Source organism: Poecilia reticulata, linkage group LG6, assembly GCF_000633615.1.
Source record: "Poecilia reticulata strain Guanapo linkage group LG6, Guppy_female_1.0+MT, whole genome shotgun sequence".
Lineage (NCBI taxonomy): Eukaryota > Metazoa > Chordata > Actinopteri > Cyprinodontiformes > Poeciliidae > Poecilia > Poecilia reticulata.
The window spans coordinates 30,321,209-30,348,224 of NC_024336.1; the positions used below are offsets into that span (position 1 = coordinate 30,321,209).

The 27,016-nt window shown below is 43.1% G+C and overlaps 1 protein-coding gene across 3 annotated transcripts; it reads left to right on the forward strand.

The window, feature by feature from the left end:
• On the forward strand, nt 1–26,354 carry ckap5 (cytoskeleton associated protein 5). 3 transcript variants are annotated; one of them, XM_008412578.2, is made up of 45 exons: nt 1–116; nt 1,909–2,006; nt 3,278–3,471; nt 3,596–3,802; nt 4,253–4,424; nt 4,510–4,642; nt 4,725–4,825; nt 5,564–5,677; nt 5,899–6,003; nt 6,149–6,238; nt 6,837–7,001; nt 7,086–7,214; nt 7,292–7,462; nt 7,534–7,635; nt 8,146–8,256; nt 8,355–8,447; nt 9,404–9,589; nt 9,663–9,757; nt 10,066–10,249; nt 10,370–10,518; nt 11,466–11,640; nt 11,708–11,821; nt 11,922–12,050; nt 12,139–12,333; nt 12,413–12,536; nt 12,627–12,700; nt 13,542–13,667; nt 14,004–14,126; nt 15,004–15,153; nt 15,231–15,434; nt 15,949–16,084; nt 16,217–16,410; nt 16,494–16,666; nt 18,235–18,258; nt 20,126–20,290; nt 20,371–20,491; nt 21,654–21,833; nt 21,911–22,098; nt 22,933–23,008; nt 23,087–23,275; nt 23,353–23,490; nt 24,772–24,855; nt 24,942–25,101; nt 25,173–25,294; nt 25,500–26,354. In XM_008412578.2, exons 2-45 carry the CDS (start codon nt 1,950–1,952, stop codon nt 25,752–25,754), a joined length of 6,177 nt encoding a protein of 2,058 aa, XP_008410800.1. In that variant the 5' UTR covers nt 1–116; nt 1,909–1,949; the 3' UTR covers nt 25,755–26,354. The 3 variants fall into 3 exon arrangements, with proteins under 3 accessions (XP_008410800.1, XP_008410801.1, XP_008410802.1); XM_008412579.2 differs by lacking the exon at nt 18,235–18,258; XM_008412580.2 differs by lacking the exon at nt 13,542–13,667.
• The last annotated feature ends 662 nt before the right edge of the window (nt 26,355–27,016 follow it).

Below are 27,016 nucleotides of genomic sequence, written 5' to 3' on the forward strand. Positions count from 1 at the left end.
GGACGTACGTGAGGCTGAGGCTTTACGACTCGGCCAGACTTCACTAGGGTGATCTCATTATAGGTCCCATATCACTGGGTTGCCTACATCTTATTGTCCTACAGAGACGTCAACAGGTATTCTTTTCATGTCAATTTAATCCTCCACGTCGACCCGCAGTCCATTTTTTCTGTGTCGGTGTGTTTGAGCTGCTGTGGCGGAGAAGTGCGTTGTTCGGCCTGGCTGTGTTGGCGCGGATGGACGGTTAGCTCCTAGCCGTTTCTAGGCAGCTAATGGACGTTAAGAGCCATCAGCAGGCTCTCATTGGGAATACTTTCTTTGCATAATACTTTTTCATTCTGTACAAAGCATTAGTAGAGTCACATTGTTTATATTGAATTAACATTATGAATGTTACTGGTGAGGCGATTTAAACCAGAACCTCCGGGATAAGTAACGGAGCAACGGCTGTTGCTAAGGTAGCTAGTTATCATTGTGCTGGTTTAAATTAAACGTCTCGTTAATATTCTGACATTTTCTTAGCTTGAATATATTGTTTTTTTAAACGAGGGTCACGGGTAACTTGTTTCTGACAGGGCTGTTTGGGGTTTTCGGGTGCAGCCATGTTTCTGGGTTAGCTTTGCTTAGGGATTTGAATGAATTCATTTGCAATTCAATGACGCTGAACCAAACAAGGAGAGTAAAACCTCAAGTTTAGACATTTCTGGATCCTTCCTAATTTAAATATGACTGACTTAATTCTTCTCTACCTTTACTATATTTTATTGTTCTCTAGGTGATGCATTAATATAACATTATCCGTGGCATTACTAATGCTGTTATCTGTCTTGCGTTTATGCGCTTTTACTGTGTGTCTGAATTAATAATGAGATGTTGGTGGATGCACTATGATCCCCATGACTACCTGTCCTACAAGTTGTAGGTGTTTCCCTCGATGCCACACACCTGACTGAAATGAACTGGCCTCTGCATCACCTGATTGCATGCTGAAGAGATGCACTGAAGTATTGTGTTGTTGCGATATCCAACGATAATGTTTTCGTTTTGTCTAATTGTAATTTCTAATTCGGGAAATTCCTAAAAGGCGATTCCTCTTAATTCTTCAGTACCTTGATCGTTTTTTTAGACTTCATTATATTATTTTACGCCATGAACAGAATCATTGAAACAAATTTGTGAAACGTATTAAATACAAGCATACTTCATTGCTCCCAAAGGGAAATTAACATTTTATTCACAAAGTTTTATACATTTTGCCATTAGAGGAGAATAGTCTAGTCTAAGTTTGAAGAGTCTTGAGTGTTGTAGTTTCTGAGTTTCTGTACTTTTCTTAAGCTCTGTGGTTCTCTCTGGGTACTCTGGTTGGAGAAAAGTAGCAGGAACCCCCTACACAAGGTTCCTCGAGTTTAACACAGTTGTGTTTGTGTGTTTCCTGTACGATGGGCTCTGAGCTGAAGGCATTTTCATCCCGTTTGCCCAGCTGGTTTGGATCAATGTGAAACATGAGCTTCCAGCTATTCCTTTAATGTGCTTTGAACCGTCGCTGCACTTTATGGATTCTTATTGAAAGAAAGTGGAACTATCTTTCAGCATTTTTTCCCTGAGTCTTCCCTACTTCGTTTTCCTCCGACTATAACCTTTTTAAGATTAATTTGATCTAACTTCCGGTCTCTGACCTGATCAGTTTGTTTTTTTTAGCCTTCCTCTGCTGTTGTTTGAATTTTCTGTTTGTGTTTCATTAAATTTGAAATGAACCCTTCAACACTTGAGTACATTTGGCATGAGGAGTAAAAAATACTTCATTCTAGAAATAAAACCCAAATTACTCTCCTCAGCAGAAAGGTTGATAAAATTATTAAAGTTTAAATGTATGATGATAATGCTACTATCTTAATGTCTTGTTTTCAGCTAAGTAACTCTAGGGGAAGCCCAGTCCCCGACCAGTAGCCATGGGGGACGATAGCGAGTGGATGAAGCTTCCCATCGACCAGAAATGTGAACATAAGGTGAGCAACTGGCCGACTGTCCTCAGTTAGAGGTGGTCGGATTTCAATCTGCTTTAAATTTTAATTTCTTAAACGTTGATTAATCCTTTTTTCTGAAGAGTCTCAGACAAAAGATACTTTTATTTTGTTATTGTTATTTATTTTGTTATAAAATATCTAAAGCAAGAGATCACAATCTGTCTTCATAGCCAAACATGATATTAAAATCTTACCAGATTTTATGTTTATGAACATAGGCTGATGCTCACATGGCTGTTGACGTGTTTTGAGTCTATTTTGGACTATTGGTAGAGATCTGGTTTATGGGAAAATAGCAGAACAATGCAGTGAAAGTAGATTTATAGGCACATGGCCATATTTTGTCATAAACTTTGGCAGAGTTTCTGAAATAATTTCAGCAATAATCAAGCATCTATGTGTAGCTGTATAAAAGAAACAATAGTTTTGGCTCTTGACTGCAGCTTGGAGACTCGAGGAAAGCAACTAAATCTGAAAATGAGCTGCAAACTGGTTTTAGGAACAGGTCAAACTACCAGGATCAGATCAGACGGACTTAAAAACCAACCTGAGCCTCATCCTGCAGACATTAGGGGTTCAGCTTCAGTCTCTCTGCATGATTAGCTTCCTTTAGATTTGCTTACTCTGTTTGTTTGGATCCCGATGAAGCTTTGCATTCAGGATTAGACTAATACAGTCTTAGTGCAACCTCTAATCCATGGCCACAGACATGACATCGGTCCCAGTATTGTTTGGTAAATCTAAACAAACAGGAACAATCTACCGCTGGTCAGCTAAAATGCTATATTTTAAAGTTTAAAATATCTAAAGCAAGAGTTTACATTTGTCATTTTTTATCTCTTGTCTCCACTACTGTGTAGAAAAGTAAACAAGCTTAGTGTTTTTTTTTTTTTTTTTTTTTTTTTTTTTTTTCTTTTTTGACTTGAGGCTATAATGGAAATAACTTCAGCAAACTAATCAGTTGTTTCTGCTCTGAGATCATATGACTGCATAATATTTCCAAATAGTTTTTCTCCCTCTCCCACGCCCTGTATGGTCGGGATTATTTTGTTTTTAATCTGGTAAAGGAAAATCCTGATCTTTTTTCTGAGCCATGAAAACAAGCAATTTTAACCGCATGAGACACTGTTCTCGGTTATCTAGTAATTAAAGATGAACAAAAGTGGTGATAAAACTTTTTTAAAAAATGTATTTATATATTTTTTCTTGTTTGGTGTGAATCATCTTTTCCCTCCACCTCCTAACTCATTCAGGTGTGGAAAGCCAGACTGAACGGTTATGAAGAAGCTCTGAAGTTGTTCCAGAAGATAGAGGATGAGAAGAGTCCGGAGTGGGGGAAGTATCTAGGACTAATCAAGAAGTTTGTCACGGACTCGAATGCAGTGGCTCAGCTCAAAGGCCTGGAAGCTGCCTTGGCCTTTATTGAGAATGCTCATGTGGCTGGCAAGTAAGTTCTGTTCACAGCTGGAGGTTTACCCACAAGTTTAGCATTTGGTGTTATTTTTATAGCAGGTCTTTAAATGATGGAGGTGGTTCAGTGGAGACTCTGATCCGCTCTATCTCTGCTGCAGGACGACGGGCGAAGTTGTGTCTGGCGTCGTCACCAAGGTGTTCAACCAGCCGAAGGCGCGAGCCAAAGAGCTGGGCATGGACATCTGCCTGATGTACATCGAGATAGAGAAGAGCGAGGTGGTTCAGGATGAGCTGCTCAAAGGACTGGACAACAAGAACCCCAAGATAGTGGTGGCGTGCATCGAGACGCTCAGGAAGGCTCTGAGGTCTGTGGCTGCTCGATTATTTTCTGTTATTGATGTTTTAATTTGCAACGTATCAATTATTTTTTTCAGTTTCTTGTAGAACAAATTCTTCATAAAGTTTTGTTATAATCTGAGCTAGTGGGAGCCTGTAGATATTAAACAGAAGGGGCCCCAGAATGGAGCTTTGGGGAACCCCACATGTGATTTCTTTTATAAAATGGATTTGTAACTTTGAGGAATTTTTATGACCACAGCAGCTTTTCGTGAGCTTCTCACAAAAAAAACAACTCCTGAGTTATTGGTACACTAAACTACCCTTTACTTGGGGTAAAATGGCAAGTAAGGGGCTTAACACAACACCAACATGTCAGGTTCTGCACTGACTTCCATCTGAAAAGCACCAACAAAGAGAAGTTGTTTCACTAAGAAAGACTCTGATTGGTTCTTTGTTCTCTTCATTGCCTCCCCCAGTGAGTTTGGATCAAAAATAGTGACCCTGAAGCCAGTAGTGAAAGTTTTACCCAAACAGTTTGAGTCCAGAGAGAAGGCTGTGAGGGATGAGTCCAAGTTGCTTGCTGTGGAAATCTACAGGTGGATCAGAGACGCTCTGAGGCCGCCGCTGCAGAACATCAACTCTGTACAGGTGGGACCTGATCAGCTTCCTCAGAGTACAAACGGAGCGCTGCTGAATTCAGCTGGATGAGTGTTTGCTTGTTTTCTCTCTGCAGCTGAAAGAGCTGGAGGAGGAGTGGGTGAAGCTGCCCCCTTCCCCTCCCAAGCAGACCCGGTTCCTGCGCTCTCAGCAGGACCTGAAGGCAAAGTTTGAACAGCAACAAGCTCAAGGAGGAGAGCAGTCTGATGGTAAGCCTGGCTCATCTCTGACCCGTTTTATTGTTTGCTCTTTGTTACTGGGCAGTCTCAGACTCCTCTGCTCGTCTCCCAGGAGACGAAGCAGAAGAAACTGCAGCAGCTGTGGATCCGTACGATCTGCTGGAACCTGTGGAGATTCTGTCAAAGATGCCCAAAGACTTCTATGAGAAAATTGTGAGTTTTTCAGAACACTTTTAAACCGCTCTGTAGTTTTCTTCCAGAGATATATATATATATATTTTATCTTTGCAACAGTTTCAGTCAGGGTTGTCAAATCTGATTGAGACTTTCTGATCCAAACGCAACAAAAACAGTCCAAATCTCAGCCTCTGCTGAAACTCATGACTGTTTCATAATGACACTTAATTAATCGATGATTATCAAGTTTATTTATGCTTTCCAGTGAGGTGCAAAGTAAAGACAGCAGAATAATTGATATAGTTAACAGTGTTACACCAGCTTACAGCTAAAACTGGGCCAGAACCGACACAGCTGCAAAGACGAACACAGACGAGGGATCAAAGTGAGCAAAATGTTTTAATGGACAAATTTTACCAACGACTGTAGACTATTGATGTCCCATTTGATATATCCTAAACACTTCAAATTGACAGTAAATTGGTATTTTATTAAAATGCTAAAGTTTTTTTTTTTTTTTTTTTTTTTTTTTTAAGTTTTTTGCCACCCAGTCCAACATGTTCAAAAGAAGCCCAGTTGGGGTGAAACCTGGCAACACTGCTGTCAGTAGAAATGATGAGTAGCAGCTGCTGGAATAACCAAGCTTCACATATGACGGCGTTAAGATCACAGAAAGCAGCCTGGTTCCACTCGTTAACATCTCTAACGATGCAGTTTGTATTGATAATCTGTGAACGCTGTGAGAATAATAATCCTGGGCTTTTATTTCTGCAGGAAGCTAAAAAGTGGCAGGAGAGGAAAGAAGCTCTTGAAGCTGTCGATTCTCTGACCAAGAACCCCAAACTGGAGAACGGCGACTATGGAGACTTGGTCCGCGCGCTGAAGAAGGTGCAGATATTAAATTAATAAAATGTTTCTCAAGTCGTATAAAAACAGATCTTCAGAAACGGTTCAGAATGACTTTTTTTAGAGCATTTAGTTGGTTGAGCCTGATATTTGAACTGAGCCGTAAAGATCTGCTGGCTGTCTGAGAGGACAGACGGCCGTTCAGTCTTACTGATTTGACCAATAGGAGTCGAGTTGGAGCTGATGTGGTTTCTCTGTTGCAGGTTGTGGGGAAAGACGCCAACGTGATGCTGGTTTCCATGGCGGCCAAATGTCTGGCTGGACTGGCCTCTGGTCTCAGGAAGAAGTTTGGGACGTATGCAGGACAAGTAAGGGAATCTTGGCTTATGTTTTATTAGACGTTCTTCCCTCAAATCCTCCAGGCTCTTTTACTTTAAATGAAGGAAGTATGTAAGAAGACAGAGACCCAAGAATCAAACTGCTTCCCCTCACAGATTTATTTATTTTTTACAGGTTGTTCCAACTATCCTGGAGAAGTTCAAGGAGAAGAAGCTGCAGGTCGTCCAGTCCCTGCAGGAGGCCATTGATGCCATTTTCCTCACTGTGAGTACAATATGCACTTTTCTTTTTTTGCTACAATCTATAACACGTAAGGAAAAACTAAAAAAGGGCTGAATTTATTTATTTTAGTTGTAATTATTCATTTTTTTCATATTGATTTCAGAACCATTTAGGTTCCGTGGCAGCAGCATATATTCTTTTTATTTATTTTTTTTTTACTGAAATCATTTAATGTGGGAACAGTTACCAAGGTAATTATACTTTAATGTAGCTTATGACTTTAAACTCAGCATAGATGTTCCAACCATAAAATGTAATTGCACATTTTCTAAAGTACGAAATGGTGAATCTTTTTATTTTCTTTTTTTTTTTTTTTTAAATTCTGCATCCTGATTTTCTTCAGCTTTGCCGTCACTGAGCTTCTTCCTGTCTGGATGAACGGCTCACTTCCTGTCTGGCAGACATGATGAAGCGTTTTCTCTCTGGATTGATTTAATTTTAATCATTTTTTTACTAACTTACTTTGAATCCACTTCCTGTTTACAGACTGTTTTCCACCGAGCGCTCGGCTGATGCTGCAGCTCCTAATGTGTTTCAGTAGTGCTGAGACGACTGATACTTTCTATTTTTTCTTCTGCAGACGACTCTGCAGAACCTTTCGGAGGACATCCTGGGTGTGATGGACAATAAGAACCCGTCCATTAAGCAGCAGGCGTCTCTGTTTCTGGCCCGATCTTTCCGACACTGCACGCAGGCCACGCTGCCGAAAAGCGTCCTCAAGCCGTTGTGTGCTGCCCTCATCAAGGTTTGTCCTCCGATACGTCAACAAACTGAAGACATGACTGTTGGTCATCGTAAAAACCGATCATTCCTGCTTTATCAACCACAGCAAGTGAACGACTCGGCCCCTGAGGTCCGTGACGCGGCCTTCGAAGCTCTGGGAACGGCCATGAAGGTGGTTGGGGAAAAGGCCGTGAACCCTTTCTTTTCCGACTTGGAAAAACTCAAACTCGATAAGGTGAAGATTAGAACAGGAGAATCCTCCGCAGGCACTCATGCCGTCAAACACTGACTTTGTTTCCGGTTTTCTAACAGATCAAGGAGTGTGCTGACAAAGTGGAGCTTCCTGGAGGTAAAAAAGGAGCAGCAGGAGGAGGATCGGCATCGGGTGACAAGAAGCCTGCAGCTAAAGCTCCTCCTGCAGCTGAAGCCCCTCCCAAATCCTCGGCGCAGCCGAAGAAGAGCCAAACTGCATCAGCTAGCAAGGTACGCACAGAACAAAACCCCAACGGTTCCCGTTAATGATCCAGAGTTGCTAAACGTTTTGTTTTCTGCAGCCGTCAGCTGGTCCGGCTAAAAAAGGGAAACCAGCATCAGCAGCTGGAGGGAAATCCAAGAAGACCTCAGACAGCAAAGAAACCACAGAAGCCGAAATATCTGTAAGTTCACAAGCAGAGTGACTTGAATCGGAGCGAGTTTTTACTGACCGGGTCTGGAGGCACAGAAATGACGACGGCATAAATCTGGAAGAGATAAAGACTTGAGACGTTTATTTGTAGAGCACAGTTCAGCAACAATGAATTATTTACTTCACACCACTAAACACCAAACAGAAACTGATTATGAAACAAGCAATAAACATTACATTTAGTCTAATGCCACCATCGGATATATTGATCAGTGATCCAGTTATTAGTTAAATGCAACTCCAACCAGGACGGTTTTCAGCCTCGATTTAAAGGGACTCAGTGTTTCGGCAGGTTTTCAGTTTTCTGGAAGTTGAATTTATTGCAATAAATTCACTTCTGCTAATGTTGGATTAATTGCAGTTTTTTCTTTCAGTCTGAGAATATTATAGAATCCGTAAATCTTCGTTAAGCTCTTTCTTAACGGAGATCAGATTAGATGGCTTTAAGTTTTAGATTCTGACGGTTTGCTGCTGTTTTCAGCCTGAAGCGTGCGAGGAGCTGGCAGCAGCAGTACTTCCTGCTTCCTGTCTGCAGCAGCTGGACTCGGGCAACTGGAAGGAGAGGCTGGCCAGTATGGAGGAGTTTCAGAGGGTAAAGTCTCCCAGTTTACTCAGAAACATTTTTACTTCCAGCAGCCACTAGTCTCTGTGCGGCTGAGCAGAAGATTTATCTCTGATTCCTGTCTGCAGGCTGTGGAGACCATGGACAAGGCGGTGATGCCGTGCCAGGCGTTGGTTCGAATGCTGGCCAAGAAACCGGGTTGGAAGGAGACGAACTTTCAGGTACGCTGCTGGAATCCAGCAAGCCAAAGCTCAGTGGCATTCTGGTCCCTGAACGCCGAGCTTCTGGGAGACGACGCGCCCAGATCTTTTTCTGTGCCGTTGACAACGGCTAAAGGGAACGGCGAGATTTATCACGGCTGACTGAGAAACACAGGAGGGCGGTGCGCATGTAAACTCATCTGTCTGAACAGTTGGTACGTTTTTGAAAGTAACTGGAATCTAGTTTAATGTTTCAGTAAATCACATAAGGAATATTAAAAAATACACTAGGTAGTTTGATGCAATTAGATTTTTTTTTTTACCCTTCTTGGCTCAGCACCCCCTTTCTGAAACAAACATTTATAGATTTTCTTTTTTTAAGTCATGAATGCTGTTGTTGGATTAACAACTTTTTAGGGATATTAAGGCATGTTTACATGCAAAAACTAAATTTAGATATTTAAAAAAGTCCCACTTCACATTGGGAGATTTTAACTGATGCCTAAATGCCAGCGGTGCGTTCAGCCGTAGAATAACCTAAAGAAATAACGTTTTGATGCTCTGCAGACTGAGTCAGGTTGGTTCAACTGCAGAACAAAAAATGAGAAGTCAGACCTTCATACGTGTGTGACAGTAAATTCATTCCTTTTCTTTGTTGGAGACACAAATCTGTCTGCTTATTGTTGATTTTATGAATATTCTGGGCTTGATGGCTGATATTTTGTAGAATAAGCTCAATGGTTGGTGGTGAATAAAAAGGTTGACTCTTTTTAACCGATTCGTTGTCTGAAGCCACTCCTGGCCTTTTTAAATAAACTCCAACTGTTACTAACTTGTAATATTATTCCTATGAGCGACACCATTATGAAAGCAAACGAGTTTAAACGTTTTAACTTGTTTTCCTGAAGGTTCAGACTAAATCCACCCCTCACAGCTGAACGTCTGTTTTCAGTTTTTAACGCTCTGACCTCCTGCAGGTGATGCAGATGAAGCTGCACATCGTGGCTCTGGTGGCTCAGAGAGGACGGTTCTCAAAGACGTCGGCCTCCGTGGTTTTAGACGGTCTGGTGGATAAGATCGGAGACGTGAAGTGCGGTGGGAACGCCAAGTCGGCTCTGACTGCGATCGGAGAGACGTGTTTGTTGCCGTGGACAGCAGAGCAGGTGAACCTGTTAAACGTCAGCAAAGCCGACAGAACTGACTGTGCGGTTTTAACACGGTTTGTTCGCACCTCAGGTCGTCTCCTTGGCGTTTGCGCAGAAGAACCCCAAAAACCAGGCGGAGACGCTCAACTGGCTGGCGAACGCCATGAAGGAGTTTGGATTTGCTGGGTAGGTTTTCCTCGGAGGCAACAACTTTCCTAGTTGAATCTTTCCAGATGAAGTAAATGCAACTTTTTCATGTACATAAAAGGCTTAAACTAAATAATTAATCCAATTAATCACCAGAATAATCACATCAGTAACTGTTTAATTGCAGCCCTTATGAAATCCTGTGAAATTAATATTAAAACTACACGCACATGTAAAATGTTAAAGTAACTTGACTACATTTAATCCCTGTAATGAAATAAATTTATTTAAAATTTGAAATGTTATCATGATTGTGTAATATTAACCCTTTCCTTCCTGCTGTGCAGCATCAACGTGAAAGGCTTCATCAACAACGTGAAGACGGCTCTGGGAGCGACGAACCCCGCCGTGCGGACGGCAGCCATCGCCCTGCTGGGGGTCATGTACCTGTACATGGGACAGCCGCTGCGCATGTTCTTCGAAGACGAGAAGCCGGCTCTCCTCGCACAGATAGATGCCGAGTTCGAGAAGGTACCAGACCGTCAGACGTTACCCGAACCCCGATCAGAACCACGCAGGAGCCTCGGGTTTTTCCCTCCGCTCTTTCGCAGTCCGAACAGTAACGACAGAAAACGGCTCTCTCCCTCACAGATGCAGGGTCAGTCGCCTCCGGCTCCGATCAGATCCACCAAGAAGACGGCGGCAGCGGCGGAGGAAGAGGGAGAAGAGGGGGCGGAGCAGGATGAAGATGGAGGAGCAGGGCAGGACATCATGGACCTGCTGCCCCGAACTGATATCAGGTAGGTCCTGCAACGCCATCATGAAATGAGTGGGAAAGAAAAGTCTGGAAATCACTTTAAATTCTAGAATCTGATTTCTAGAACTGTTCTGCAACTTCTAGAAATGTATAGAGCAGAAACTCGGCAACACGAGAAAAAACACCCAGAAATGACCTTTTCTGAGGTTTTGCCACCTGTAATTAATCACAGTGGGGATGATAGTCTGACGCATACAGCAGCTAAAAATGTATTTCTGCTCCAGTTCTGACCAGCATCATCACTGAACCATCGTCTCTAGAATAGATGACAAAAACAAGATATTGCAACAAATTTCAGGCTTCAGATTGGCACGAATTTGACTCGAGAAGAAAAATGCTACAAAAAACAGGAACATTTCCTACCTGATTAACTTTATGCTCACAAACAGCTGCAGTCTCCCTCTTGCCTCACTGTTTTATTTCTTGATATGTGTAGCTACTGTGAACTGTAGCCCATCACATTTTTCTTTAAATCAGAATTATCAATCAAATCACTTTTGTTTCTGAAAAGAATGCCTTGACATCACTTTGCTGATGGGAAGTCTGATTGTAACTTTGTTTTGTTCCTGAAATATTTCTAATTTTTTTTTTAACTTTCAATATGAGATTTTATTTCTTGCATTAAAACAAAAAAAAATTATTTCGATTTTTGTCACTTAAAGTGAAAAATGCTTCCTATAAAAAATGACCAAGGTCAAAATAGTGTTTTAATGATGTAACACCATCTCTAGAAATGGTATTAAAGTTTGTCCTTGTCGTCTTTTTTCCCCAGAAAAGTGCATGAATATTATCAATGTGTGAACAACTCTTCAGTCAGTCAGGAAACAGTTTTACTGTTTGAGATCTACAGGATTATTTTCAGGAGCAGCTGGGTTCATGACTTTTGCTAAAGGCCCATTTCTTTTTCTTTGTTCCAATTCATTTTCAAAGTGACAAGATCACCTCTGACCTGGTGTCTAAAATTGGAGACAAGAACTGGAAGATCAGGAAGGAGGGTCTGGATGAGGCTGCGGCCGTCATCTCTGAGGCCAAGTTCATCACGCCCAACATCGGGGAGCTTCCTCTGGCGCTGAAAGGGCGACTCAGCGACTCCAACAAGATCCTGGTGAGCTGGACTGCTCTGGGTTAAACGTTATGACTGCAGTGATGACCGTCCTGTTTGTGGTCTGCAGGTCCAACAGACCCTGAGTATTCTGCAGCAGCTGGCTACAGCCATGGGACCCGGACTCAAGCAGCATGTGAAAGCTCTGGGGTTCCCTGTCATCACTGTTCTGGGGGACAGCAAGGTGCTCCACCTCCGCTAGTTCAAACAGAATCTCCATGACAGAAAGCCTCATGTCCCGTCAGCAGTTACAGTTGGTCTGAGTTACATCTGTCCATCCGCAGGTGAACCTGAGGACGGCTGCCATGGCAACACTGCAGGCCTGGGTGGAGCAGACTGGGATGAAGGACTGGCTGGAGGGAGAGGATCTGTCCGAGGAGCTGAAGAGGGAAAATCCCTTCCTGCGTCAGGAGGTGCTCCAACTCCTCCGCTGCTCCTCCTCACGGTGGGGGGGGGGGGGGGGTGACGAAGATCAGACTCTAACCCGCTCTTCATCCTCAGGTGCTTGGCTGGCTGGCAGAGAAGCTGCCGACTCTCAGGTCGGTCCCCGCGGACCTGATGCTGTGCGTCCCGCAGCTGTTCGCCTGCCTGGAGGACCGGAACGCCGACGTGAGGAAGAAAGCCCAGGACGCCCTGCCCACCGTCATGATGCACCTGGGCTACGACAAGATGAACAAAGCCACAGGAAAACTCAAAGTACAGAGCCGCCAGCGAGGTGGTCCCGGTGTTCCATTGGGACTGGTGGTTCCAACTGGGTTTGTTTATTTCTCCCCAGCCTGCCTCCAAGGATCAGGTGGTAGCCATGTTGGAAAAGGCCAGAACATTGATGCCGGCTAAACCTGCGGCGCCGGCCAAAACGGGAGGAAAAGGTTCTGCAGAGCAAAGCCGAGCTCCTTCAGGTGAGCTCACAGACGGTCAAGGATAATTTGGGACAAACCAAACTTAAACAAGATGTAGATAATTCAGATGTTTGCTTGTTGTGTGTGCAGCTTCAAGGACCAGCGAGGATTTTACAGATAAACCTGAAGCTAAGAAAATCAGAGGAGGAGGAGCTGCCAAGAAGGTACATCCGTTTGGATCAGGGCTGCAGCTAGTTATTATTTTAGTAATTGATTAATGAGATTTGAAAAAACGGCCACATTCTGCAGATTTTTCAATGAACCACATAAGCTTATTTTCTATATTACAAATGCACTAAAATAAACCAATTAATTGTTTTGGATAAGAAAATGTATATTGTTGCCTAAAATGCAATAACAGCTAATTTTCTTTAGTGGATGTTTGATCATTTGTAGCAAAGGATGCAGCTGAAAATACTTCAGATATCAACATGTGAAAAGTTCGACTCCTTCTGCTTATCAGTTCAACGTTGGGTTTGTTTCTCTCCCCATTAACTTATAAATAGAAAAAGGCGCTTAATTGGAGGAGAGTTTGTTTTTATATACAAAGTATGAACCAGTGAAGCTTTAATCTGTTTATATTCTCTACCCTGAACTCGTCACAAAGATTTTTCATCTCCTATTCCAAATGTATATTTTTTTGTACAGTTTTAGCTTAATTACTGCTGAATATTTCAACAAACTGGCCGTTTTTTTTGAGTCCATATTCTCCAGTTAATGATTAATCGATTACTAAGTTAGTTGATGTTTGTTTCAGTAATGGATTATTTAATTCCAGTTTAAATTACTTTTTCAAGTAATTCATCCAATTAAACTTTTTTTTTTCTCATTTATTTATTTGAGACCAGAGTCTCTTCAATCATTTCCATTAATTAGTCTTTAAGTTTTTAACATTTAGTCATTTTATTTATTTTTTCTCGCCCTCCTCCCCTCATATGGTTCGTTTTGGTCGCGTCCCCTCCATGAAGTTGGTTTTTGTGATGTGTTTTATTTTCACCCACCCAGCCTCCCTCTCCCACGGAGGAAGCTCCGCCTCCCTCCAATCAGAAGGAGTGTAATGGTAGCAAAAAGCCGCCCGTCAAAGGGAAGGCTGCTGCTGCTACTGCTGCTGCTGCTGCTGGCGGCCAACAGGTAGATGAACGCGGGCGTCTGGATGACCCCACTCTTTCCTGAATGCTGTCGGCTTGGCAGATAGTTAACCTCCGCCTGGCTTCTCTCAGTCTAACTCCAGTCGCTATCGCAGCCTCAGGGCGTTCACTCAGCTGTGGAAACGACACATCTCGTGTGACGGCTTTCTAGCATTAATGTATGTCTGTTAACCTGCACGGAAATCTCTCCATCATAACTCTCCTGGTAGCTCTGGTTTCTTCTTTCCCTCACGTTTCTGTCCTGTTCTCATTAAAACTTTGCTTTAGAAAACGTCTGGCTTCTGTTCGCTCACTGCGTCTGACTGTTTGCGTCAATCAGGGTCCAGCTGGTAAGAAACCCGCCACTAAAGGCCCGAAGGATGATGAGGATAAGTCTGGGCCGATCTTCATCTTGGTCCCCAACGCCAAGGAGCAGAGGATCAAAGAGGAGAAGCAGCTGAAGGTATCTACATGTGCTGACTTTTGTAATTTATCAATGTTTTTAGGGAACAAACCTTCTTTTTATACATATAAATTCAAATTACACAACAGGATCAACTGAGCGTTTGTAAACAAAATGTTTAAATCCAACCTTTCCAGTGTTTACAAGACTAAAATCAGCCAATCTTAGTGAAAATATTAATTTACTTCAGTAGGATTAACACAACATGCACATCTCAAACAGCTCATGCTGCCATCAGACTTTCTACGCCTGAAATGACGAACGGCGTTAAAAGTAATTAAAACAATTTCTTCAAACAAAACCTTAATGAAATAAAAATTTTTAAATATATTTTTTCCAGTTGATAAATTTCTCATTACCAGGTGACTGTTTTTACTATGAACCCAAAACAGAAAAACATTAAAATTATTTAATGTAAATTGTCGTTATTGCAACATTTACCATAAATATTGCATCTTTACATAAATCTCCGCTTTCAGCATCTCTGGCAATAGAAAGAAAATCAAGTTAAATTCTTTTTCTGTGGTTTTTGACTCGTTCTGATTATATTTTCATTTACCTTTTGATACGGTATTTAAAACTTTTTGGTTAAAACACGTTTGTTCTTCATGCAGATATTTCACTTGAGCAGTAATAGTGATACTTCATAATAAAATTACTAAAAAGTAATAAATACAGTATAGTAAAAGTACATCCCCCCCGCCAAGGATGATTCAAGTAAAAGTAACAAGTTGCCTCCAAAATCTGTTAACTTTCTGAACCAGAAAGTTTAGGGTAGCACATTTAGTCTTTAGTCCAGACTTGGGTTAGCATTGCTAGCTTGAGCCTCAGGTTAGCCCCGCCAGCTGAAATCTGACGATGAACCTCTGGGCTCCAGATCCTGAAGTGGAACTTCATCACCCCTCGGGACGAATACGTGGAGCAGCTGAAAACTCAAATGGCCGCTTGTTTCGCCAAGTGGCTGCTGGACGAGATGTTTCACTTCGACTTTCAGCGACAAGTGAAGGCCATCGGGGTCATGATCGAGGTAGGTGGCTGCCAGCGCCGCGGCTGACGTGAACCGGGTTCTGTTCCTAACCGATGGACCGTCTCTCTGGCTGACAGAGGCTGAACAGCGAGAGCGAAGCGACCATCGGCTGCCTGGACCTGATCCTGAAGTGGATCACGCTCCGCTTCTTTGAAACCAACACCACCATCCTGATGAAGGTGCTGGAGTATCTGAAGCTGCTGTTCACGATGCTGAACAGGGAGAACTACCACCTGACGGAGTATGAAGCCAACTCCTTCGTCCCCTACCTCATACTGAAGGTACACACACACAGTCAGTTTTTTTTTTTAAGATTTTTTTGGCTCTAGTGGCCTTTATTTGATAGTTAATTAACTAGAAAGTGGGTAATGAGAGAAGGGGGAAGACGTGCAGTAAAGGTCGTCAAGGCCGGGAATCAAACCTGCGACAGCTGCGTCGAGGACTAAGGCCTCCATATGTGGGTTATGCTTAACCTCTGCGCCACCACAGCACTCACTCAGTCAGGGTTTTAATGAGCAGGGTAAATATTGGCATGAAAATTTAAAATTCATAACACCTGGAACATGTTAGCAGACAGTTGTTCTCCACAGTCCTTTGTGATATGAGTTTTCTACCCCTCCTGACTCTAATGGGGCCGGGACAGGTTCTAGTGTCCATCTTTGGCCAGACATTTCGGGGGTACACCCTGGACGGGTCACCAGCCTGTCTTATATTCTTGCTTGTTTTTAGTTTTTGTGCTCATGGTTGCTGTTAACGGCTCAGCTTGTCATTCAGATGCTCATTGCTTCCCTTCAGGTCGGAGAGTCGAAGGATGTGGTTCGTAAAGATGTCCGGGTCATCCTCGGCATGCTGTGCAAAGTTTATCCAGCCTCCAAGCTCTTCCCATTCCTCATGGAGGGAACCAAGTCCAAGAACTCCAAGCAGAGAGCTGGTAGGGTAGTCCAAGTAGAACTTTTCCAGAAATTAAACCTGTGCAGGTCGCCTTGACGTCGACATGGAGCCCAGGCCAGCCAACTTTTAGTTCTGTTTGCTCCTTCATGCTGAGTGTTCTTGGTTTCCTCAGAGTGTTTGGAGGAGTTGGGCTGTCTGATCGAAGGCTACGGGATGAACGTGTGCCAGCCGACTCCGGCCAAATCCCTGAAGGAGATTGCCGTCCACATCGGAGACAGAGACACGTCCGTCCGAAACGCTGCCCTGAACACGGTGGTGGCCGTCTACAACGTCTGCGGGGACCAGGTCTACAAACTCATCGGAAATGTAAGAGACAAAAATATCAAGTTTGGAGCTGGAAGTTCCCTCCACAAAATCAGAGACTGATTTTATTTGGATTTTTTTTCCAGCTGTCAGAGAAAGACATGAGCATGCTGGAGGAGCGGATCAAGCGATCGGCGAAGAAGACGCCTGCGGCTCCGGCGAAGCAGAGCGCCGCCGAGAAGACACAGCGGGAGCAGCCGGCGAACCCCAACGCCACCTTCCTCCGCAAGCCAGCGCAGGAAGACCCCGGAAAGCTCAAGTAGGTCCCCACTTTTTACTGGAAACCAGTAAAACATGATCCAGTTATGAACGGAAATATAAAGTTTAAGACGCTTTACAAACCGTCACACGCTGAGATGGATCTGCTCAAACTGACCACAAAATGATCAATATTTATCAGATTTCTTCCTTTAACCAGTAGAAACTGAGTAACTATATGGACCACAGCAGTTTTATTTATATTTATCATACATTCATATCACGCAGTGTTTAAATTATTATTGAAGGTACCCGGTATGGACTCCGTCTGGGGAAAACGAGGCAAAGAAAAAGTTTATATAGATCAATCTGTCCACTGTCGCCCCCTGCAGGTTTGTTTTTGCAGAGCAGTTGGCGCCTATGGGTTCAATTTCTCATAATTCACTCTACTGGTAATTTGGAAACTTATTCACCTGGTAAAGGGTTGCTAAGTGTCGGGGGGGGAACTAAGGAACTAAAACATTTGGTAACACTTTATTTGAAGGGACTGACATGACATGCACACCCCTTCAAATAAAGTGTTACCAAATGTTTTATTTACATAAAGATACAAACCCAGTTTTACACAAAGTGTCAACTTCTCTGCTTTTATCATTTAAATCCGGTTTCAGTGTCTTTAATTCAAATTTGCATATTTTATCGTGGAGGTGAATATTGACATTATTCAGCTTTGGAAAAAATTAAGAGACCATTTAAAATGATCAGTTTATCTGGTTTCACTTTTTTATAGGTATGTTTGAATAAAATTGTTTTCATTCAATCAATCAATCAACCAAATTTTATTTGTATAGCACATTTCAGCAGCAAGGCATTTCAAAGTGTTTTACATAATTAAAATCAGCATGTGACATTGAATAAACGGTTAGAAAGACAGAGAATTTTTTTATTCAATGAAATACTGACATGTTTCTGAAATTCCAAGCAAAAAATTTAGTATTTGCAGAAAATGAGAAATTATCAAAATAATGAAAAAGGTGCGGAGCTTTCAGATCTTGAATAATGCAAAGAAAAGGAGTTCATATTCATTTAGAAACACTAATGTTTTAACTCGGGAAGAGTTCAGACATCAGTATTTGGTGGAATAACCAGGAGGTTTTCAATGTTCTCTCTTTTTTCCAGAGCTGTATATTTTTCTATTTTGCGATCTCTAGTCTTTACAACCTAAAGCTAGAAGTTAAAGTATTTAATAGATGATGGTTAGAACCAAGTGATAAAGAGCCCGACTTTCTTGTTACATCCTTCATTTAAAATATATCCATGTGTTTCTCTCTGACGTCTGTTTAAATGTTTGTGTGTGAGACTTTCTGACCTTTCCGGCCGTTTTCTCACCAGCATGCTGGCCGTTCCTCTTTTACCCGTCTGTGTTTAAATGTTTGCCAACATCTGATCTGTCCTCCTGCTCATCCTGCTCATCCTGGCCTCTGAGCCGCTGCATGCTGGGTTGCTCTCACAGTCGCACATCAGTTCAGTGAGTCTGTGAAACCAACCTGCCTCTGGTCGTTTCTGTCTCCTAACCCTTCATCTTTCTTCCTGTGTGATCTGCTCTGCCTGCCTTCCTTTCCGGAGCAGAATAATGTATCGCACGTATAGGATGTGAGTACAACTCCTCCTCCTCCTCCTTCCTCCTCCTGCTTTCTGTGTCGTCACTGTAAATTCACCCTAATGCTCATCATAAATCAGCCCAACAACCAAAAACCTGCTGAGTTCTGATGAAGCGCCGCCCTAACTCGCTCATCCCTCCTCTTCCTCACTCGCCTGTTTATGTTTGAGAGAACCTGAGAATCGGATCAGACCGGCTGCTTGGCGTCCAGTCAGCCGCTGAGCTGTGAACATTATTCCCAGTGGGTTTGTGGGTTTATAAAGCAGCAAAAGTGGAAAACGATGTTCATTCTTACTAATGGATCATCTGATCCAGATTCTGCAGGCTGTTTGCAAACATTTTTACAGCTGTCCTCATCAACTTAGATGAAGATGTGAAGGAAATATTGATTCAGGCGGATTAGTTTTCCTCCTTCGCAGCCATAATGTTTACTCCATGTGAAACGCTGAGCCGTGTTCCTCGGCCTGGATGTTGGGAGGAGTTTACCTCACCGACTGCCTGATTTTAAAAAGTTTAGAAGCAAAATGAAAACCTGAAGCTGATGCTTTCATAAGGTTTAGAACCATTTGTGGCTCTAATATTGCTTGTTTAAATTTATTCCTGAAGAGGAAAAGATATAAATCAAAATTATTTTCTGATCTTTAATCATAACTACCCTCCAGTCTCTGAGCTGCTCCTGATCAGACTCGGATATTAAAGACCAGCATGTAGCAACTACTGACTTGGCAGATCAATTACTCTTTATTTGTTTGTTTTCTAAAAGTTGAGATAAAAACTGGAAACTCCTGAAGTTATTTAATTTCATCTGAAGCTTGTTTGGGTTTTTGTCCTTTAACTTTGTGCAAAACGGCGTCGTTAACGTCCCGTTTCGCCGCCTCCTCCCTCTGATTCTGTTCATCTGTTTTCCTTCACTTCCTGTGTTTAGCTGAGCTAAAAGGTTCGTCTCAAGCTAACAGTGCTCATGATGATCCGTGGTGCTGCAGATCAACGTCACTTTGTCAAAAAAAAAAAAAAGACGGAATCATGTTGAATAGATTTGAGTTTAGATTTTTATGACGGATTGTCCTTAATCTAGGAAACGCTTCACAGCTGCTTGTGTCCATGTTCCCTCTGTGGTCTCTGTAGCTCATGAATGCCTGTGATCGGTTCGGCCATGTTGTTTTGTGAGGTCAGTGCTGCGAAGCTCCAGTTCAGACGGACCGACCCAACCTCAACCTCGGCATCAACAACGACCTTTCCAACTAAATTCACCATGAAATGTGACTTTTACGATGTGGAAAATTTACGGTTTCCTCTTAGACCTGAAGAGGCCAAAATTTCCAGCAAAGGAAATTTTAAAGTTTTAGGAAGAGAGAAAAGCTTTGATGCTCTTGCAGCTTCGCTGCTTTTGTGGCCGTCATTACAAATGTGTCGATTTTCCACTAATGTCAAAAAAACACTTTAGTAATCGCAGCGTTTCTACTGAATAAGAAACGCAATTAAAATCACGTGAATAAGTTTGTTTACCCTCCAAGTCATTAAAAAACGTGGTGCCATCATCCTCCTGCCAGTAGTAACGTCTGGTTGTTGGTCACTTTCACTCGTGTGAAGTGAAAAAAGTGTTTTAGTTTTTATGTGGCTGAACAAAACCAACTTCATCCTGGCTCTAAAAATGTCTTTATAAATTGTCACGTTTCCATAAAACAAATTTATTTTAGGAAGTTCAATTTGCGCAGGGTTTGGGTCATATATGTCAAATATCGCCCGACTCGGTTCAGAACCGTAAACGTCTGAGGTGATTCAGTGTGGAAGTCCAGACTGGAGCTAGAAGCACTGATCTCCACCCAGCAGAACTGACTGGTTCTTCTGCTGTCCGTCCAGTCAGTCCCGGCAGAACGCGCACAACGACCATCCCTCCATCCCCAAGGAGTTCCAGCTGGACCTGGACATGATAGAGCAGGACCAGCGGAGCGTGTGTGAGCTGCCGGACCTGGTCCAGCACCAGCTGGACGAGCTGCTGGAGCCCGTCATGATCCCGGAGCCGAAGTAAACGCACCGCCGTCCCCGAACAGAACCGGTCCGACTCGACCAGAAACGGCCTTAACGTTCCTGTGTTTCCCTCCAAGGATCCGCGCCATCTCTCCTCACTTTGACGACCTTCACAGCAGCACGGCCTCCACCATCAACTTCGTCATCTCTCAGGTGGCGAGCGGCGACATCGGCACCAGCATCCAGGCGCTGGCTCAGGTCCGGTCCACTTCCACTAACAGCTCTACATCACTTCTTTCCTCCACGTCTCTTTGAAAACTTCATGGTGAAATTCAGGCTTTTATTCTGAAAAATGAACACAAACCACTGGGACTGAGACAGTTAAGTGATTATTGAAATGACAACCTAATAATAATCGATTAATCGTTAACCAATAGAACATGGAGCAGTAATTAAGCCAAGATGGCAGAAAATCGATATAGTTTGGAGTTGAGTGAAGAAAAAACTACTTTTATCTGTAAATATTTTCTACTCTGACCTCAACTGGTTTCTCCTGGTTCAAATTCTGTACAACAAAATCTCCCGTTAAGCACCGTTTGCTATCTAATTAACTAATTAATCAAAAAATAATCGGCTAAGATAAGTAAACAAAAAATTAAGTTTTTCACATGTTGATGGAAGATTTTTATTTTTTTTTTGCTGCAAATGATTCACTGTTTCATTTTGGGAAATAAAATGTTTATTCCCTTTTAAAAACGAATTTGATTATTGTTGTTTTGCATCTTCTAATGTGTTTCTAAAATTGAGTATAGATCTAAGTGGTTACATTTACAATCTGAGAATCTGCCAATTTATTTTTTCACCTGATTTAGTCATCAGAATAACCAAAAGAATAATCAATTACTAAAATAATAATCAGTTGCAGCCCATAAAACAATTTATACTTCTGGAAAAATTTGTCTGAAAAAGTCTTTATATAACTAAAAATTCTGGAAAAGTTTTGGTAGTAAATGTTTCTTCCAACTCCAAGATGTTCTGTTGAATAAATGTTGTTTGCAGCCATTTTTATTTGTGTGAGCAAACGATAAGTTGGGGGCGTGGCCAGCAGGAGCTTATCGGGATTTAAAGGGACAGAACCTAAAACGACTCGTTCTGAAAGGAGCCGAAAATAGTCGGAACAGATCAGACGGAAACCTCATTATCCAAGAACGATTCTGTGCAAAAGATTGAAAGATGTTGAATATTATTAGAAAATTATTTAGTCCTGAGCAGTATTCACTGAATGCAGAGATGGCTATTTATTCATATCTTAAGTTTATTCATGAGTTTTTAAAATGCATTCTTCCGCCTTTGAGGACATTTATCGATGTGGCCCAAAATGAAAATGAGTTTGACCTTCCTCATGACCTTCTCCTCCCAGATTGACGAGGTTCTGCGTCAGGAGGACAAGGCCGACGTCATGTCGGGTCACATCGACCAGCTGCTCATCGCCACCATCATGCAGCTGCGCCTCATCAACAGCACGCACCTCGCAGACGACCGCGTGGACAAGAAGGACCTCATCAAGCTGTACAGCTGCATCATGGGAAACATGATGTCTGTGAGTGAGCGCCCGGAGCAACGCCCTGCGGCTCGGCGACCCACAGGCGGCCTCTAACCCCGTTCTCCTCCCCTCAGCTGTTCTCCATGGAGATGCTGGCCCGCGAGGCGTCGATTGGAGTTCTGAAGGACCTGATGCACAGCCTGATCACGCTGATGCTGGACAGCCGAGTGGAGGACGTGGAGGACGGGACGCAGGTCATCCGCTCCGTCAACCTGCTGGTGATCCGAGTTCTGGAGCACTCGGACCAGACCAACATATTCAGGTAGGTAGAAACGGATCCGTCTCTCTGACTGGGTCAGAACTCTGCAGCCTTTACAGTTGAGTGGGTGTGTGTGTGTGTGTCTGTGTGTGCTGCTTCTAAAACCCACCCAGCTGTTTTTGGTAATAAATTCATGTTTTTTGGTGTCTGGAAAATGAACCATTTCAAAAATCTCCTAAATGTGACAACCAACGGGCGCTGCAACGTTACCTAGCAACCAAGCTGAGCTCCAGCAAGTTTGGTCAGCTGGTTTTACTGCACTGTACAATGACTGCTGGAAAAGACTAGTGCTTTATTGTTGACTTACCATCCAGAAACCACTTTCTTGTTTATTGTTCAGGAGGCTCCACGTCTGCTTTTCAAAGATGTACGGTTGTATAATTCACATCTGAGTGTAAACATTGAGTTGGGGGCGTGATTTCAAAGTGACAGAACCATAAAATAGCTTAACTCTCGTTATCCAAGTGATTTTGTGCAAAAATGTAATGAAAGTTGCAGGACGGTAGGTAGCCCTCGAGGACTGGAGTTGGTGACCCCTGGTATAGACCTTTCCTAAGGTCTATACCAGGAAAGGTCTATACCAGGGGTATACCTGGAAGGTGATCCATCAGGGCAGCATGATGGATCACCTTCCAGGTGTAGTTTGTGTTTGGACTGTTGAAATGGGGAGTTATAAACGTTTTTAGTGGAGTCTGAAGTGTTTGCATATTTTAGCTCTTTGTGACTCTGGGGCTCGACTGCAGGTGGGTTTAGCCAAAGTTTAGAGCCACTAATGGTCCAAACTCATTACAACGAGTTGCAAACCTCCAGTTTGACCCGTTTCTTCTGTTCCTGCAGCGCTCTGCTGGTTCTGCTTCAGGACACGCTGGTCTCCAATGCCGGGTCTCTTAAAGTCTCTGAACTGGTGATGAAGGTGAGCGCCGGTACCACTGCAGACCCGGCTCGGTCGGTCGGCCGGCTCCACTCCGCTCTAACCGTTTATCCTCCTCAGTGTCTGTGGAGGATGATCCGCTTCCTGCCAGAGAATATCAACAGCCTGAACCTGGACCGGATCCTGCTGGACGTCCACAACTTCATGAAGGTTTTCCCGAAAGAGAAGCTGAAGCAGCTGAAGACGGACGTTCCTCACCGGACCCTGAAGACCCTCTGCCACACTCTCTGCAAGCTCACCGGGGTCAAGGTAGCCAGAGGTCACAGACCCGGGGGAGACGTGTTATTCCTGCCGGTTTTGTTCTGATCATTCTCGTTTCCGGGCAGATTCTGGACCACCTGTCCATGATAGAAAACCGGAACGAGTCGGAGTTGGAGGCCTACCTGAGGCGAGTCGTCAAACACTCGGGGAACCTGTCGGGAACGAAGAGCGACCGCGGCAACGAGAAGAGCGCCCACGGGACGGTGAGCGACAAACTTCAGAGGCCTGATCCGTTCCTCTGGTCCTCGGATTCTACTTCCTGTTTTCCTCCATTTCTGAAAGTTCTTCTGGACCCACAGATTTAGAAAAGATTTACTAAAGTTGTGAAGTATGAAGAATTTAGCAGAAAATGTAAAATAAATACCTAGTGACGGAGCTGGCTGAACGATTTTTCAAGATTTAATTTTTGGATTTTGCTTATTGCATTCCTTGGGTTTCCATAGTTCAGTGACGTCGTTGCGCCCAGAGCCGCCATCTTGTTTTACAGCTTTTATTTATTTGGACTTTAAGTTACGATGAAACATCAGGGCCATGCTACAATTTATTTTATTTTAATTAAGAGAGTAAATTGTACAACAATGGTAAGAATAAAAGAATAAAGAAATGATATTAGGAGATTAAAGTAGTATTTTATAAGAAATCCTACATGAAAATAACTTTAAATGAACGTTGAACATTTTGTGAAGTCATGCTCTGGTATCAAGTTTAAAGATAATAATTAATATATCAATACTTTAGACATGGGAGTTTATTTTAACTAATTTCTGAATATTAAAAAGTCTTTAAACACATTTCTCCAATTTTATAGGTGAGAAAAATCTGCACTTTTTCTGATCAACTTAAAACAATATTTCTTGCTAAAAAGTTCATTGGAAGTTAGTTTTGTTATTTTAAGTGTAATAAGATATTTACTCTAGAAACCAGACCAAAATACTTGGTAAGATTTGGTGTTTTTGCAGTGAGAGGATTTTAACTGATATAAAAACCTGGAAGGAACCAGATGTGAGACGTGGATCCAAACTGAAACCAGCATCAAAGTTTCTTCAATTCAGAAAGAAATGATGTCGTTACTCTGGTCTTCAGCGCCGTCGGTGATGCAGGAAGAATCTCCAGTAACAGTCAGGGTCGCAGCGTATCTGAATAGGCGGCTGACTGAAGATTATTTCTGTATGACTGTCAGTTTCGAGGAAGCAGAGACGATATTCGATTCAGAAATTCTTTGATTTCAAAGGGGAATTAAATATTCCTCACTAGCATTTCCTGGATGACATCATCAGTTCAGACATGGTGCAATGATGATTATTCACAGTTGGTCTTTATTTAATTAAGAAAACAGTTTAACTGTGGGGTTTTAGATCCATCAGACCCAGGCTTTGACTGGTCCATAACTTGGGTTCTGGAGATTATTATAGATTCTGATTCTGGATGTTTCACCCTGCAGAGGTTAAAATGTGCTGAATAATTTGATGTCTGCTGTGCTGCAGGACGACCGCATGTCCAAGGCGAAGGTCAGCGACATCCTGTCCGAGATCTTCAAGAAGATCGGCTCCAAGGAGAACACTAAAGAGGTCCGGTTCTGCTGTGGCGCCGCCTCGTTGACCTTTGACTCCAGAGTTGATTGGTTGTTAATCTGAGGAAACCGTTTCCCCCCCAGGGCCTGACCGAGCTCTACGAGTACAAGCAGAAGTACTCTGACGCCGACCTGGAGCCGTTCCTCAGAAACACGTCGCAGTTCTTCCAGAGCTACGTGGAGCGAGGCCTGCGGGTCATCGAGTCGGAGCGCGAGGGAAAACCCCGGATCCAGAGCTCCTCAGGTTCTTCTGGGTTTTTTACGTGTGTGTGTGTGTGTGTGTGTGTGTTTTAACGTCGCTGTGTGTGTTTGCAGTGATTCCTCAGCACAACGTGGAGTCCAGCCTCAGCAGCAGCAACGAAGAGCTGAAACCCGCCGTTTACTACGAGAGGCTGAAGATCCTCCGGCAGAGACAAGGCCTGGAAAACACGACCAGGGTGAGTCCAAACATCCGCAGCCCGGTTCTGGTTCTGGTTCCGGTTCCATGATGCTGCTGGGGAAATCACCCATTTATTAAAAGTTTTATAAGATTTTGTTTGAGTTTGTAAAAAGTGGAAATTTTATAGGAAAAAACATTTAGATAATTTTTTTATTGTGAAATTGCTCGGTTGCCATGGTAACCGCTCCCCTCTGACACCGCAGGCTCTCAGCAGCGAGGACGAACCTCCGCAGCGGCCGGCCATCTCCTCCCTGCTGTCCTCCAAGCCGTCCGTGGCCTCGTCCACCGACATGCTCCACAGCAAGCTGTCGCAGCTGAAGGAGTCCCGGGAGCTGTACCAGCAGGAGCACAACGCGCGCTCCGGATCGCCGACCCGCGCCCGCGCCGCCTCGCCCGCCACCGCCAACCTGGACGACCTGAAGAAGCGTCTGGAGCGGATCAAGAGCAAGCGGCAGTGATGCGGTTCGACCGCTTCCCCTCCCCCGTCTCCCCGCTCCCAATGCACGGACAGGAGGAAGGCCGCGGCCTCCTCATCCTCACACGCAGCCTGACTCCTCCCACTGTGCCTGTGTGATGAAAACATTAAAGCAACACATCCAGAAACCCTGCAGCTGCTTCAGGCCGTCTGTATTATAACGCTGACCTGTCTAACCCGTCATCCGGCTGTAAATATCTAACCTCCTCCTCACAGCGCCCTCTGCAGGTGGGTTTAGGTCGCATCAGGCTGTAGATACTTCTAGTCCTCATAAGCTCATCTGTTCAGCAGCTGGAGCAGGAGCTGGTTCCGGTTCCGACCCGCTCGGCTCCGTCGTTGTGGCTTGAAGAGCATGGCATGTCTGTGGCTGTTTTTATGTTGGTGTAAATAGTTTGTTCTAATAAAACTGCAGTTTTCCCTGCATCACCTGTCAGGTGAGCCCGTCTCTCACCTGTTCGGCGACGGGATCAGATAACCCGGTTTTTGTATTTAATTCAGACGTCAGAACTGCAGTCATCTCTTTGTTGCCGTCATTGTATAATCCATTGTTGAAAACATCAATAAAAATCTTTTTTTAACAACATTTTATGGCGTTTTTATTCTTCCGTTGAAAAGCTTAATTTAAAGCTCAGACTCTAAAACATTTAAAATCCAGTTAGTTTCTGTTTGCAGCAAAATATAAACCAAAGTCATTTTTTATTTTATCAGGCTGTCCATGCAACCAGTCTTAAAATCATGCATCTAAAATATAAAAACACATTTTGTCTGTAAATGTTTTTTACTCGGGTCTCCTGAAGTGGAATTTAAAATTTTTTTAAATTTATATATTTGCAACTTTTGATGTTTACGTAAAATAATCAGAGGCTGCAGCACTAGATGCCTGGCTAGTTTGCGTTTGCATCAAGATCATCTGCTTGAGTCATTCCAGCTGCTCATTCAGGAAAAAAGGTGCAAAACTTAACAGGTAATAACGGTGAGATCCAGGTTTGTTGCAGTTTGCAATGTCACCACTAGATGTCGCCAAACGTCACAGCCAACCATTGGAGCTCTCAGGAAAAAAAACTGGTTAATTTCCTGAGATATTTATCTCTGACCGTTTTTAATTGTTTTCTAACATTTTGGTTTCAGTTTTATCTTCGTATGTAGAAGTTGTGATATACACATTTTTATATCATAATTAAATTCTTTATTCCTTTTTGCTTTTTTTCCAGTTGTAAATGTTTTTCACTCTAAACAAGCAACCTC

Bases quoted from the DNA above. Each gene is read 5' to 3' on its own strand.
- ckap5 (XM_008412578.2), top strand. From the start codon at position 1,950: ATGGGGGACGATAGCGAGTGGATGAAGCTTCCCATCGACCAGAAATGT. The intron at 18,259-20,125 runs GTGAGTACAACT...CTGTCCGTCCAG, and splicing joins ATGTATCGCACGTATAGGAT to TCAGTCCCGGCAGAACGCGC. The intron at 25,102-25,172 runs GTTCTTCTGGGT...GTGTGTTTGCAG, and splicing joins CCGGATCCAGAGCTCCTCAG to TGATTCCTCAGCACAACGTG.